We start from the raw sequence: 16,777 nt of genomic DNA, 5'->3' as shown, positions 1-16,777 counted from the left end.
TGGGTGCTGAATATTTGACTGAGAGATTCATTGGCACGAACCCTGAAAAGTATTCCTGGCGATGATCGAGAGCTCTGCTTTCAAAAGTCAATATGACGGAGAAATATATTGTGAAATTCCGACATTAAACGGTCGTTTGCGAGTGTTTGTGCCATCTGAGCCGTGATGTGATCCCACACCCGAATGTGCACCTTTGTTTTGGGTTTCCAGTGTTGGCATTGTCAGAGCGAGAGAGGCATTCTGGGTAAACAGCAGGTTCTCAGTCGAACAGACAGCAGCTTGATTTCCACAGAAATAAACACAGGTTGGATAAGGCTCGTCGCCCCTGATGTGGCGCTTGTGCCCGCGCGGTCGTCTGTGAAAGCACCGGGATCGGAGCGAGGTCCCGACCGTTTTTATTTTCAGCCGGATCAATTTGAGCTGATAATGGAAAAGAGAGGCGACGCCTCCTTCAGGCTCGTCTGTTTTCTGCTTCTCCCATCTTTGGCTTTGAAATCTGCATCACAGAGACTCTGTTGACTTCCTGCTTCGGCTTTACCGGATGAATTTCAGGTGCAACATGTGGCTCCAACACTAACTGAAGCTGTCATTTTAGAAAGTGCAGCAGCTTGGATTCAAGTACTTCGTGTGATGTGACTTCATAAAGAGATCACTTTCAAAAGACTGAATTGGTGAATTTACTCAGACTGTCTGTGCACGATCAGTTTTATAAATTTGCTGACAAATTTTTGTCTCTTTCCTTTGTCAACATGGTACATGTACTTTACCAATGTTGTGTGTTCTACTGCATTAGCAGTCTCGATGCACTTTACACTTTACACAACCATGGGGTAAGCTACTATGTTAGATGCTCACACACCGTTTGGGATTGACATGAGGTTCAGTGTCTTGCCCAAGGACACATACACACATGGACAAACTGAGATTGGGTCTCAAACTACAAACCTTTTTGGTAGACTGGTAGACGAGTGGCTCTATCAGAATGGATGTTTGGGATTTTGTCAAAGTAAAGATAATAATATCCTGGTTTCTCTCGTTGCAACGTGAACGTGATGACACAATAGTCTGAGACTACGTCTGTCCAAATGATGACGGAGCAGCAACTTGAATTGATTCAGCAGTTAACTCCTGTGGGTGAGGTATATCCTTTATATTGTGCTCTGTATCACATTATGAATGAAAGACGTTTGATTTCTTTTAAGTTTTACCAAGGTGGTGTAGTGGTTGAATTGCGACACCTTCAGTGTGGAGTTTTTATGTTTTCCCTGTGGCCGAGTTGTTTTCCAGCCACTCCAGCCTCCTCACCAAATCCAAAGACGTGCCTGTTAGGTTAATCAATCAATTACATGCATGTATGATTATATATAGTATCTGTCATGTGAAAGTCCGGGGTTCTGTCCAAGCTCGACCTTTTTACCAATGTCAGGATTTACAGTCTTTTTGTCAAATATTCAGGCTAAAATCTAAGCTCAGAAGTATTAAGAATCTTTTGAAATGTTCAACCGTTTTAATGTAACAGTTAAAAAACAAAAGAGGACACACATCTGTATCAGGGGAGCTGATGTTTAACAGTCATTACTCAGGACAGCAGGAGGCTCAGGGAGCTTCTTCGTCTGTAGAAACTCAGGAAATTCCCTCGCTATCCTTCACTGTGTTTATTTACGGGTTTCTTCCGGCCAACATAATAAACCAAATATCTGTTGTAAATGGACCGCTGGTCTGGACAAAAGAATCCCATTTCTGATAGCATCTCGGGGATTGTTAAACACTGACGCACAATTTACACCATTTTCTAGCTTTCTTATGTGCAAACACATCGTTGGTGAGGTTGAGAAAATGAATACGAGTCTGTTAGAGTGAATTCTGTTCACCAGAGGCAACTGGAAATCAGCACGTGTGTGTTTCCTAGTTGTATTGCTGAAATTTGAGAAGTTGAAGATATTGTGTTTATGCTGACAAAATACAAGTAGGAAGAGGAATGCTCTCTTGGCCCTACTTTGAACAGAAACCTTCACGCTATGAGGTGAAAGTACGAACCACCATATATACATACTTAATCTGTATAAAGTGGGTGAAAAACAATAACTTACATCGTGTATAGTCCTGCATTTTAGTGTTAACTTAAACTGGACCAAGAGAATATCTTAAAATATAGTGATGCAGTTTCAGGAAACTATTTCCACAGTTTAAAAATAGAGCTCTTTTTTCTTTTTTTTTTCTTTAAAACTCTGTTACAAACTTCAATTGCCAACAAAGTCCCAATGCATTTCTTAATGAAGTGTCTGAATGCACGAACCTCCTCCAAGGTCACAGGCAGGCTGCAGTCCGTCCCGGCACACCCTGTCCCCTATAAAAGGAAAGGAAAAAAACCCCAAAACAAAACCCTTCATCAAGATGAGCACTAGAGTTTATCTATTGGCTCTTCACAGGCTCTGATAGCAGAGAGTGTCTCACTCTGTTGCACCGTCTCATCTGTTTACTATTTCACTCACTCTTGCTGCCGACTTCAGGTCAACATTTACAACTGATCAGGTTAATTAGCAACAGGCAATGAAAACGATAAGGTATAAAAGAGAGGGAAACTATCGGATCTAAAAACAGTTGTAGTTTCTACGTCACCCCAGCTCTTTCTGGTTGTTTATGAAGCCTTTCCAAACGCCGAACGCTTATCTTGGTTTTTGCTTCTCTGCTGGGTGTGTCGCATCACCTTACACGGGGAAAACCCTCATACCTCCCCAACGCTAAAATATTGACTCCATTACTTCTGCTGACAAACCACCTGACGGATGCCCCAAACACCGACACACACACACACACACACACACACACACACACACACACACACACACACACACACACACACACACACACACACACACACACACACACACACACACACACACACACACACACACACACACACACACACACACACACACTTGCAGATGGATTCTGTGATCTTGCTCCTGAGTCAAACAAGTGACGGGTGTACAGAAGAAGCAACCGATCAATGATGTCACTGGAAAAGAGGATTAAAGAGGAGCGCCTCGTTAATCCTAAACTATCATGAGATAATTCACACTAAAGGCAACATGGTTCAAATCCAACTCTTTTGCTGATATGTGACCCGATTTTTCAATCCATTCCAAGCAATCTTCAGATGTCTAAAAGTGGATATTCGTCCAATATTATATACCAATTTACCTCGGATGACACAGGCATATATAATTATAAACATTTAACTTATTGGTCCTTTTCTTTTAAATGACTGAATCTGTAACTGTTCACCACAACTATTTATTTTTTGCTTTTGTCTTGCATTGTTTGGTGATTTACTGTTAACGTCTTTGCCAAAAACAATTAGTGCGGCTTTAACTCAACATCCTCGTCATTTGAGAGGAGAAAGAAGATGAGAATGGTTTAAAAAGCCCCCTGAGGGGAAAGGGGGAGGAAGTGAGGATCAAGAGATTGAAAGGACAGATTAGTGCCAGAAGGTGTCACATTTAAAATACCGCCTTCAGTTTAACTGCTTGGTGCAGACTAATAAAGCTAAATGACTGCACCACAGGGATGCAGCTGGGGGACAGATGAAAGGATGGGAACACCAGTAATGAAGAGGAAGAGGGAATTATTGAGTGGAAGAGGATTAAAGATCGTAGGAAATAACTGAAAGAGAGAAAATGTACGGTCGTGGAGGGAGGAGAGGTGAATTCAGGTTTAAGAGTCGAGATGTGAAGAGACGGCAGAAAATAGAAGAGGGAGGAGGATTTTAGAGGTCATCCTGTGGGCAGAGAGCAGGACACTGTCACACACAATGCAAATACACACCTGCACGGTGACCCACACTCACCCACACACACACACACACACACACACACACACACACACACACACACACACACACACACACACACACACACACACACACACACACACACACACACACACACAAGCGAGTGTCTGAGGAAAGGCTTGAATTCTGGGTAACGACAGGCCCTGACAGCTCTCTATGGTAGACCCTCGCTTGTCTGCTGCCATCGCTCTGAGTGCAGTGTGTGTGTGTGTGTGTGTGTGTGTGTGTGTGTGTGTGTGTGTGTGTGTGTGTGTGTGTGTGTGTGTGTGTGTGTGTGTGTGTCACCACACAATGTGACAGTGATGCAAAGTGAAGTCTGGAGTCTGACTCACCTTCGCTTCAGTGGCCGCCGCTCCAAGCCGGCGCCGAACACGGAGGGAGTCCTGCCTACTACAGCTCATCGGGGTAATACCTTCACCCGTCCATCCCTTCATTTTTCTGTCTGACCGCCCACGTCTGCGTCTGGGCGCAGCAGTTCAGGACATTTCGTGGGTCACCCCAACTCCCTCAAGCCTCTGGAGATTTCTGTTTGGTGCGTGACGTCCCTCACAGACGTTTTGCTATTTCTTTAAAAGTCGGGTGCAAGTTACTGAAAAACACTAGTTACAATTACTAGTTGATCTTCAAAAACTTTACTAGTAAACTAATATGAAGCTAGTTACTTTTGACTGTCTCAACCAGTGTGGCCTGTTTCGATGAACTGATTTGTGAATTAACGGTAATTGTTTGGGTGATTCGATGTGACTGCACTAAGATTCCAGTGTGACTAGTGAACATCCCTGAGGTGCCCCGTGCACAGAGGAGGATGTGACATCACACACCGTCCCGCATTCGTCTGGAAACAAGTTGTGCTGTGACCTGAATAGCTAATATAACCAGTGACTACTACCTCCGTCGATTATTAAGCATTAGTTGGGCATGTAGCCAAACTTCCTCATTTTTCCAGTCCTTCCATATTTAGAACACTTTGAGATAAATACAGCTTGATTGGGTTTTCAAATGATCCTTTATGCCTAAAACTTTCTTAGTTATGAAATTCATAGACTATGGTTTGACGTTAGAACTTTTTGGGGGATCTGGATTTGTACGTATTATTTCTACGGAAGAGTATTCGGGCCACTGAAGAGAAAAAAAATTGTGGCGTTAAAAAAAAAAAAAAAAGAAGAATCTTTATGCACTTCCAGAAAAGTCCAAAATCAATGTTGAGATTTTTTTTTCATCCTGCACTTTGAAAGAAAGTCTAAATAGCCTGCGCATTGACTTCTTCTACAAAAAGCATTTCAGGCAAACTGGTGAAACGACGCTACAGAATAGGCTCCAGCTCATAAACACAGTTATCATCTCTATTAGGACTTTGAAGAGACGATGCAGCTCCCCGTCGCTCCATCTCATGGAGTATGGGGGACATAGGCACTGATCCCTGCAGGGTGCAAGGTGGCATTCAATTCAAATTATTATTTAACTCCAGTGTGGGTTTCCTCTAGATACTCCGCTTTCCTTCCACCGTCCGAAAGACATGCATGTGGGGTTGATCGGTGACCCTAAATTGCCCCGAGGTGACTGTGACTGCTGAGGATGGATGAATACTGGGGCTTTTTCCACTGTGCGACAGACCGATTTTGTCTTCCATTACAAAAATGATCTGCAGATACATGGACCGCTATACATGGGAGGCACAATTGTGAGACAGTTCCTAATCATGGCATTGATTTTCATGGTTAACAAAAACTGCTTTCTGGGTTTTTTCAGACGCAGCATCTCCGTATAAACATGCATAAACAGCAACTCGTGGAAGATTTTGTTCTCCTTTTTAAGTGTGATGGCCTCTTTGTTTTCCTTCGATTCGCTGCAGAGCTCCTCAAAGGTCAGCAGCCTCGCGCTCGTATTGCCGAACCTCGGAGGCCAAGAGCCTTGTTTCACAGCCTGACAAGCAAACATAGCCCCGCAGACTCAGACAACACTGTGTAATTCATAATCAGACAGTGAATCAGATTAATTACCGAGTACAAAGCACGAGTGAGAATTTGCATCCCTCGCCTCACTGTTTCCCCAGTTTTCCCTCGGCTGGTAAACCCAGTTACATAATCACACCAATGATCCAGCACTTGTTTGAAGGAAGAATCCACTGCGGCACAAGATTTCTCATCTCCTGTCTGATCAAGGTCAAAATTGGTAGCTGAGGTAGTGAGTCAATCCTTTGAAAATACCTGAATGTGCAACAGTTCAAGCTACTAATAAACAGATCAAGAAAAGGGATGAGCTTACAGGGGTGGGACAGTAGTGTGGTGGTGAGCACTTGGGCTTGATTCTGGGATGGATTATTAGTTTGCTCGCTCTTCTTGTGCAGGTTTTCCCACAATCCAAAGACGAGTGTGAGAGTGTGCGTCTCATTATTATCCAAGACGCAGCCTGCCCTTCACCCATTGTCAGGCAGGATAAGATTCCCATGAACTGAAGTTGTGGTTGAGCTGCTCGGGGATTTTTCAGATTTCATTAGTCCTGTTATTGAATTTACAACAAATACTTAAATATGACTGAAGAAAAAAAAAATGAATTCAATGTTATCCTACAGTACTTATTCTTCTGGCTCCATATTTATTGCTTATGCTGCATTATGAAAATACACTAGCTGTACTGTAGGCATTAAGTGTACTGGCTGCATTACCATATAATTATTTACCACCATGTGAGCTGCTGATTAAACTCCAGTGAGCCACATGAGGCCTGCGATCTGTGCAATGAGCTTTAGAGTAAACAGGAGAAACGAGTTTGGCAGGAGTGGTTTTTAGCGATTGATTACACAGCAAACACTTACAGAGACTGATGCACTTCTGAACACATTGTCAGCACCAGTTCTCATAAATAACACAAAATAACACAGGCAACTGGAACTCCAGTAACCATCAAACTGACAGCGCTGCCGAGAAACGCTGTGAAGAAGTAGACTTGCAGATGAGGAGAAGTTCTTTAGAGTTGGAGGGTTAATGGTCATTAGTGTGACACTGATTGACACTAATGACTGGAGCGAGCTGCATTTCCCCTCAGGTATACTGCAGGAAGCTGTTAATGTCCATCAAGTGACACCACAGTGGCCACTGATACCGTTTGGATCTACACATAATAAATAGATGTGGCTGTTTCACACAACCCTTTTGTGAATGCTTGGATTAGTCCAGATTACTTGTGTAACCATTCTTCTCTTATCTTGACGTTTCAGGACTGGCAGTGATATAACGAGTGAACTTTAGTTACTAGAAATTGACTTTTTGAAAACGCTCCGACTCCATCTTCGTGGAAATGGAGAAAAATGTGACTTTTTTTTTTTCCAGCACAGCATCTCACGCAATACAAAATCATAAAGAGAAATATTTTCTCCAAAAAAATCATTACACTTAAACTACAACTACATAAGAACAGTAAAAGTTATAGAGACATTAGAAGAAGAAAAAAAGATTAGTGAGCTGGTTAAACATTTAAAGATGTTTCTAAGTGTAGAGTATATTAAAGATTTAGGGCTCTGAAGGCAGCTGGGTTTTCACTCTGAGATTACTTTGCTGGAAGTGAGAGTTTTATAAATATTATACGATGAGTCACGATGTGTTTGTGTAAACTTTGCCTTCAAGGTTATGATACAAAACAGGTTGTGGAATTAAGAATGATAAAGCATAAATATGAGACTTCCCTACAGACGTGTTGTGGTTGGAATCAGTTATTATCTGTGCCAGCTTTTCTTATCCATACCTTTTTATCTTAGTTTCCAAGAAGCTCAACACCTCTCAACGTGCCTTCTGCCCTGAGGTTCAGAGCAATGAGCAATGTCTGGGGTTTTTCTTATTCCACTGTACTGATCTTTCTTTTATATTTACCTCCTTTCTGGCTTTTCAAGCTCCACCATGTTTCTCGGGTGCCTCCCTCCCTGCCTCACTTCCTCCCTCATTCGAGGCCCCAGCAGGGAGCTCCATCAGCTTCTGCAGGTCTCCGGTGTGTGCGTGCGTGTGCGAGTTTGTATGTGCGTCCAGGCGTGCAGGTGTGTTTGTGTGAAGTAAACGGCCTACAGGATCCCCTGGGCTGCAACTTGAATGTACTCACAGGGAGCAGAGTCATGACTAAGACTGCATGCCTTTCATTAGCACTGAGAGGGAGGGAGGGAGGGAGGGAGGGAGGAGAGCGAGGGGGCACGTCGTCTAACAAAGTTGAATAAGTCGGCTGAACTCACTGCTCCGCCACCATCGCCGTCCTTCACACTGAATACTGAGTCAGGCTGGAAAAAAAATGCGTTGAGAATCTATGAGCGGCTGGTAAAAGATATAATACAACACATAACGGCTGGAATATACTGTATGTGTTTGGTAGCTTTATCCCTTCATAATACAAAGCGAGGATTACTATTGTAACGACACATCATCAGTAGGGTAAAGCTAACCTGCTTCATGATGGCTTTTGTTTTCCTGTGTAAAAGAACATTTGTCTTGTGTTCTCAAGCCACATACTCAGCTCTGCTGCTCATACCAACCATGCACCATCCTCACATGTGTAGCAACATTTAGAAAGACAAAATATGAGAGAAAAATACAATTAGATAGCACAGAATAATATTATAATCTCAATAAAATGAATACTGAGTCACATGTTATCTTTATCAAAGAGCTGCGGTCTCTCAATGTGTCGCTGGTTATTATTCCACTGAACTCCTGACTCGGGGAGAAGATGGTGAGAGAGTGAGGATGAGTGTATGAGGGCAGAGAGATTCAGGAAATGTGGGACAGACATCATAATTCCATAATGAGTCCTAATTCTTAAAAACAGTTTTGCTTTAGTCAAGCCAATGAGGCTGGTGCCAAATTACAAGCACTTATTGATGGAGGTGCAGCTTTTAGACTTCAGACAGGGTGTCTGAAAGCTGCCTTTAAAGAAAATAACACTCTAAAAGGAAAGAAAAGAGACTGAAAATGAACCGAGAGGCAACATAAAGCCAAAGAACAGACAAAAAAAGAAAACATTCATCTGTACTGGTAATCATCAAAAGCTTTTTTTGTGGAGAAAACCATGAACATTTGCGTAATGGGAGTCCTTTTATGTAATTCTGAGCATTTTCAAAAAGAAGACTCGACAATTGGGACTATTTTTCCACTTCAAGTAAAAATTATCTGAACAGGAGCTTCATGTTCAACATTTGCTAATCCTTTTTTTTTTTCCACATTTACGTTTGTTCACAGCCGTTCTTTCTTCACCCTGAAGATAAACACAACATCTATAATGTCTCTGTATCTTCTAACCATGAACAATAGTACAGTCCGCCAAGGCCTTTCTCTCAGACCTCAGTCCCTCTGGCTTTTACCCTCAAGGATTTTTATTGATATTGATTTGGGTGGAAAGCTCAAGTCTCCATTGAAGGGAGCATGAAGGCTGGAGTATTTTTAGGTGCCGTCAATCAGCAGCTCCTCTCGGTGGCGGCGGGACCTGGCAGCGAGTGCTGAATCGATGGGAACACCATCGATGTGGGATGTTGGACTATATGTAGAGAACATAAGAAATATTGGTTCTTGGCGCTGAGCAGACATTTGAGTGAGTCCGGGCAGCATTATTGATTTCATCTGGTGAAGCCACTTCAATCAGGCTTCCATCAAAGACGAGACGAAGGAGCTGCGACGGGCTGAAGGGGGACGCTTAAGCTTTGCACAATGACCCCTTCTCCTGAGGAGGATGTCAAGCGTTCGGCGCGCTTGAAACAATCTCAGAGTGACGTTCAACAACTTCTTCAGAGGCACTCCGCTCGTATTTACTAGAGAAGTTGGGACTAATTTCACAGTACTTGATTTTGAAGTATTTGAGTTCTCCAACAGGAGCTGGTGGGAGGTGCAGCAGCGATTTCATCTCCACTCTTCCCACCACGAGATGTTTAGAGATGTGGGTTATAATTCGTGTTAACAAGGGGGAGGCCTCTCCTTTCATTGCCACTTAAATCTAATATCCTTCAACATCCCCGGCATCGCTGACTCACACAGGTCGCGGCCCCCACGGCGTGGATAATTAATCTAATTTTAGCGCCAGCTTGCAGTGTTTCACTGGACAGAGATTTAATTTTCACCGGTCCTAATGAATGGAAACGGTGTTTCCAGGAAGGCAGGCAAACTGGTCTCATTGGTTTCATTGATCCACATGAGGAGTGTATTAATGTGCACCATAGTGTTCGGTCTGAGTCTACAAGCTGTCCCATTATCGTTGATAAGGTTACTTATTGAAGGTAGTTAAAGATACTTAAAATACAGAGATTTACAGAGATAGAGACACACTTGTTTGACGAGAGTGAGACAGGCCAGATCAGCTACTTCTGAACTCCTTGGCATTGACACTAAAGTTAAAGGTGCTAAAGCCACTGAGGAACGTCTGCGAGCTCTGGAAAACTTCCTTTTCCGACTTCTAAAAAAAAAAAAGCCAATGAATGAATTTAAGTAGTTGCTTCTTTTGTTAATGCAAGTGCCCTGTTGTTAAATGCTGCTGTGTCAAACAGGAAGACATCAAAGCGGATGCAGGGTAGAAGTCAGAGACACATTCAGTTCATAGATGAAATACATCAGCTGACGCTGCTTCTGGATCACGGCGGGAGCGAAAGCGTGGCTCAGCAGAGATGGTGGGACGGACATGGAGGAAAAGAGCCGCCCGTAGGCCTCATTACACGCTGCGCAGCTCTTTGAGTGAGTGATGGAAGTTATAATCAGCGTAATAACCTGAAGGAGGTACGAGAGACTTCACTTCAGTGTGCGATGTCTGAACGGAGAGACTCTACGTCCTGTTGTCTTGCTTTCGGTGAGCAGATGAATAGATGTGGTAATAGTAATTGGATTCAATTATACGGTGTTTTCACCGCTTTAAAGAGCTTCACACTGTGTGTGGGTGACTCTGACTCACATGGTGACAAATCGGCTGATGAAAGAAGAATTCCAGGTTTGTTGTGTCGACACGTTGACAGGCAGTCCTCGAGAATGAACAACCCGTTTAGAAATACTGAGACTGGTTGTCACGGTGGAGCAGCGGCTTTCATTCTTCTCCTCAAGATAAAAGAAAGGTTTCACTTACGGTTCCAGGCCTTGGTCCGTGGAGTTTCCACGTTCTCCTCGCGTTTCTTTGGGTTCTCTGGTTAATCTGTGACTCTGGATTGAGTGTGTGTCTTTGTGATGGATGAAGTGGGTGGAGAAGATGAACTTGTTGAAGATGGAGAAGGGACTTTCCACAAAGCAATGTGTTTTTTTGCTTTTGTTTGTGATTTTTAAGAGGTGCCTCTGGGTGTGCAAAGGCCTACTCCACTTTAACTATTGGAAAGTTGAGCGCAGTGTTTTTTTGTGGATTGTGTGGACTGTCAGCTTTATTTATCAAGTATTACATTGGACGTGTCATAGATAGAAAGGTAACATCCTCTGGCTTGTTAAAGGAAGTCGTAGTATCCAGAGAAGAGCGCTTACACTTATGAGTTGTATTCTCAATATTCTCAAAGGGTTAGGAAATCTCACATGAAGTTTAACATCTGTTCGATGTTTACCAGAGTACAGAAATGTGCTCTCATTATCTAAATTTCTAACTTTGATTGAGCCCTCACAGCTTCCCCGTGTCTTTAACTCGTCTTTTCTTCTTTAAAAGAAAGTGAAGCGTTTTCTCCTCTGACTCCTTCCTGCATTGTTCGGGAATCCAGCTGCTGACCTTACATCGAAAATGTGAACCCAATTGTTGTCTGAGCCGTGGCTGATGCAGAGTCATTATCTCAAACTCTCTCTCTCTCTCTCTCACACACACACACACACACACACACACACACACACACACACACACACACACACACACACACACACACACACACACACACACACACACACACACACACACACACACACACACACACACGCAAATCCCTACGTCGTCTTCTTCAGACTGCGGCGCTATCGACTTTCTGCACCATCAACAGCTGCCCATTCATACACCAAGCATGATGACAAGCACAAAAAGTTATTTTCATGTGACAAAATAATACTGAAGTAGTTCATTTCAAACACCAAAGATCACAACACTCGTCGTCCACTGGCAACACGGGCCAACATCTCGAGGATCTCCGCCGAGCGGCCGTCCGACTGCGTCAGTGGCAACTCTCACGCTTTGCTTCGCGCTGCATTACGCAGCAGTTTGTGAGCGGCACAGAGCCGGACAGCAGAGAGTAAACAGAGAGCTGAAACAACAGCCGGAGTCACAGAGAGCGGAGCGACAAGGACAAACCGAAACGTCCCAAATAAATACAAACAAAGTCAAACCTGCTAAACTTTGGCCCTGCACTTGTAGTCCACAAATCTGGGGAGGGTTCCAAAGTTTCCCAGTCGGTCCAAAGTTCTACGTGAGGGTGCAAAAACACGCTGTTATGGCTTTACAACAATGTTCCTCTGTTTATCTATGTGGCATACTTTAGCCTGACATGGCATGCAACCGTTTATATAATGCATGAAGCATAAAGAAGTTCGTCAACAGTTATTCTTTTTTTAGGACTTTCCGACACCGCAGATAAAGACGGGGTCACTGCGGCTCATCACTCCTGAATAACAAGCCAAGAAATATTCCCTTATTAACACCCATTGAGTTAAAACAGGATGATGCTGAAAAATTTTATCGTTGAATGGGCGATTACAGTATGCCAAAACACCCAAAAGTTTAATGATAAATGACAAAATAACTAGAAACTGCACTTAGAGAAGGAAACACTGTCCTTCATGCTCAGTTAGCTGGATTTACCTAAAAGAGTCCTTTCAGTAATTTCAGCTTTTTTAAACAAATGCAAACATTTTTTTTACTCAATTATGAAATAGTATTGATCTCCACTTAGATGTAGTTTCAAAGTCCACATGTTTTGTCTTCACACGTGAAGGAATCAAACCGTTGTTATTGACAGTGCCAACCACTTCACCACCGGAAGGCCTGACAACAGGACTTTATTATCAGTGAATCAGTGTCGAGGTACTCCACTGCTTTCAGTAATCACTCCGGGATCGGCCTCTCTGTCCATCAGCCTGAAATATTTCAGCATCATCTCCAGCCTTCATGACTCACACCGGTTGTGCCGAAGCTTGGCACGGGTAATGAATCTAATTTTAGCTCAGTGTGTGTGAGTGTGTGTGTGTGTGTGTGTGTGTGTGTGTGTGTGTGTGTGTGTGTGTGTGTGTGTGTGTGTGTGTGTGTGTGTGTAACACTGGACAGTGTTGTCACTGCCCCCCAGTGATCCCGCTGAAGGCTGCTTCAGTGTGACACACTGTTATCTGCCTGCGTCCATCAGTGTCTGACCCTCAGTGAAACAGCTGGCTGCAGTGTGAAGTGGTCGGTATGTGGAGCAGCACCTCCCGGTTCGGATGAGGACTCAAGGATCTGGGCTTGTAGATCAGGAAAGCTGCAGCATTCATTTGAATATCTTGAGCTCTGTGTCTGCGCCTCACACGTCATGATAGACCGACAAGCTCAACCATCCAGAAAGTATAGTGTTCTGGTGCGTCGTGTCCCAAAAAGTGGGTCACTGGTCTGTTTTCACGGGGTTTGCAGGAAAGAACAGATTTTAAAAAATCATATTGTCTTGTAATGTGAGACACCATTTCAGCTTGTTGTTCACACGTGCTGACTGAGCATGGCGAAGCAGGCGGAAGTTCAGACGAGTCTCAGTATTGTGAGGACAATAGAGCAAAAAAAGAGCTTCTTGGTTTTGAAACTAAATTTCAGCAGAAATCTATTTCCCTTGTGAAGACTTCTGGTTAATAATTAGATTGCAGCTAATTGAATATTTTCCCCTCTAAATCCCCAATTAATGCTTGTTTTTGTCCTTTATCATTAAACCTGACCAGGTCAAAAAGTTGAATATTTTCCTGGATTTGGGAGCAGCTTGTCATTACTACAGTGTGATGGTGGGTCCTAAAGCCAAACCAGCAGTGGCCTGTGGAGATGTCAGGGCTTCTTAGCTCGTTATTTTGCAACCACAACCCGTTTAAGACCGAGTTCGAATGGAGATGGATGGGTCTTCCAGCTCCTGATGATTTGTCTCTCTCTGGTTTGTAACCTGCAGATACTGTAGCACCTGATAATCGAATTATCTCAGACTCATCTTGTTTCCTCTCTCTGTCTTTGTCTCTGTGCCTCTGCAGCAGCCGATGCGGTGCCTGTACGGAAAGATGGGGATCAGGTAAAACACTGTTATCTCTTTTTTCTTCATCCCTTTTATCTATTTTCCTATTTTGTTGGAAGTCGTTGTGAAATCCATCGGTGCCCTCAGCTCTCTTTTTTTTTTTTACGTACACTCTTCTATTTATACGACTCTTGCTTTATTGGATTTTTTTTTTTTAGAGGTGAGGAAGAAGTGATGAAAAAGTAATCTAAACTTACACTTAAAAAAGTGTGATTCTACTTGTGTGCAGACTGTGTTGTGTTTTATTCACAACATATAGTCACACATAGAGTTTTTACATCTAAACCCCTGCAAAGTAAATCTGAACTGAGTGAATGGTGATCACACCTTAATGCAGGAGTTATAAAATGTTCCTGTTGACTGTGTGGAAACAGATACTACAAAAGGAACATTGTGAAGTTTGTTGGTAAACTCGCTCTTGGTTTGTGTTTAATAGTCTCCCTCGGTTGAGTTTTTCTCACTTTAAGCACATCTCTGCATTAGCTGATCTGTCGGCACTGTGTGGGTCAGTCGAGTTACAGAGACTCCGTTTACACAGCAACTGTTTGAGTGAAAAATGCATCGTTTTTACGTCGTCGTTTCAGAAAAGCTCCTCGTTGACATGGTAACATTTTGAAAACAATACCCTTTGATTGTAAGGAAACCACACACAAGCGTGCAGAGAACAATACGCTATAAAGATTAACAATGGTGATTCTCGAGTATAAAACGACCAATGAGAATATGGACTGGGAGACGTTGTTGTTATTATACGTCTATTTGTACATGTGCAGAAGAATGATTTACTATGGCTGCAGAAAAGTTGCATTTTACCCCGTTTCCACGGCGACAGTGTTCCACCTTGAGAGCCATTTTCCCCAAATTAGCGTTTTCAGTGGCTCCGAATAACGTTGTCGTGTAAACCCAAAAGTTCTGCGTTTTCACTTGGAAACATTGTTGTGTAAATGAGGCCTGAATATCAAGTTACAGACATTTTATTAAAAGCTTTTCATGACACTGTTTAGTTCTGTTCGTGACCATTTTGTTAAAATTATCTTTTCAATTTAGTTAATGAGCTCATATCAGATGTTTTTTTAATCAAGAGAAAATCACCCGTGGAAGAGGACTATTTCTAAACACAAAAGAACAGCTTGGGAGGCTTTTTTTTGTTTCGTGTATTAACAGCAGGGACTTCTCGACTGGATGAGTCAGTTACCTGACCTCAGTTCAACTGATTATTCATTTTACGGCTAAAAAGCAGACTGAAAGAAAAGAGGAGAATAACTCTGGCAGAGTGTCTGCTGTCTCAGTCTGGAAGCATCACCGGGGAGGTGAGTGAGTCACCGGCTTCAGACGGGCGCTGAAATATTAAATACTGGTGGACTGTTTGTGGTAGTCAGGCGCTGAAGACGGAGTCTCACTACAGTTTCTGGTATATATCCGTTCATATGCAGTCATTTCGTTAGGAGTTATTCATCTTTGCTGAGTCGCAGCAGATGGGGTGTGGGATTTGTAAAGTGGGGCCACTTGGAGCTTCTCAGTGTGGCCTCCACATGGTTTACATGATCTGGTGACTCTAAGCTGATGAAGTAGTGAACGATTGCCTGCCTGCGTGTGGCATCTGAGTGTCAGCCTGACAGCATGTCCAGGACACACACTGACCCTCACACAGCACTGGGACGGAAAAGTTCAGGCCCTAATGTGTGATGATGAATGGAAGTCTAGTTAGTGGAGTTTCAGAGGAGTCTGGATCAGGGTTGGGCAAATCATTTTGCCGATCGGGCCACATGAAAACGAGTACTTCCTCTCATTTCTACAAGCACTTGTAATGTTTGTGTGTTTTTTCTCACACAGTGAATACAGACAACGAAATGCATGCACTGGGAAAAGACACATTCAAAATGCAAACTAAATCAGCTGTGTTGTTTGTTGAATTCATGTTATTTTTCATTTAATTCATGATTATTCTTGGACCCTTCTAGGCCAGTAGAGCCACATGTGGGCTGTATAATGTCAATGTCAGTCTGATGATTGTCTGTAGCTGTGATTTCTCTTATGAGTCAAACTTTTTGATTAAATCAAAAAATAGCAACGTAACATTTTCTTCCCCTCCCACAATATGAAGTAAAGAAATGGCCAGATGTATAACCTCCCTCAGTATGAAGATGTATGATGCAAAGCAGAACTTCATTTGACATGGTTTGTCAATTTTGAGCAATTCGCCAACAAATAGTGCCTCATATCTCGTGGGAAAATAATAAAACTGAGTGAGAATCTATCAGGAGGAAAAAAATTGGTGTCACCCTTCAGAGGCTCACTTAAGTGAAACGTGTGTTTGTGTGTGTGTGTGTGTGTGTGTGCGCCTTGTGGCCGGCTGTGCCTGGCTGGGTGTGAAGGTGTGTCTGTGTTGATAGTCTCTTACCAAGGCCACAGAGCTGCTCTCCCCGGGGCTCGGGCTATTACCGAGCCATGTATCACTTCTCGGTTCTGGACCCTGGAGAGCGACAGAGCAGCGGAAAGAGTCGGAGGGAGGAAGGCAAAAAACACAGACATCCATCTTATTGTTTCTCCGTCACTGGCTGCTTCTGCTGCTGTTGTTGTTTTTTCCTCCGGTGCGAGGGCTGCAAGGACGACGTGCACCAGTGTCAGCAACGATAATTAAAAACTTGTTAGTAACTATTAAGTCGGGTTTGTTGTGCAAAAACAACGATCTACAGATACAAAGAGCAGAAAACTGATCTTCC

General features: G+C 43.1%; 1 protein-coding gene across 4 annotated transcripts in view; it reads left to right on the top strand.

Moving 5' to 3' along the window:
* The window catches only part of LOC308123027 (uncharacterized protein), a 52,754-nt gene that overhangs the window by 10,765 nt on the left and 25,212 nt on the right, over positions 1-16,777 (top strand). For all 4 annotated transcript variants that reach the window (XM_080485263.1, XM_080485261.1, XM_080485262.1 and 1 more), the window contains exon 2: positions 14,014-14,051. In XM_080485263.1, the coding sequence (XP_080341389.1) occupies positions 14,014-14,051 (38 nt within the window). The remainder of the gene's footprint in view (positions 1-14,013; positions 14,052-16,777) is intronic.

The sequence above is a fragment of the Lipophrys pholis genome, assembly GCF_963383615.2.
Source record: "Lipophrys pholis genome assembly, chromosome: 17".
NCBI lineage: Eukaryota > Metazoa > Chordata > Actinopteri > Blenniiformes > Blenniidae > Lipophrys > Lipophrys pholis.
The sequence above is the reverse complement of the archived record's forward strand: the minus strand, read 5'-3'. Positions and strand labels throughout refer to the sequence as shown.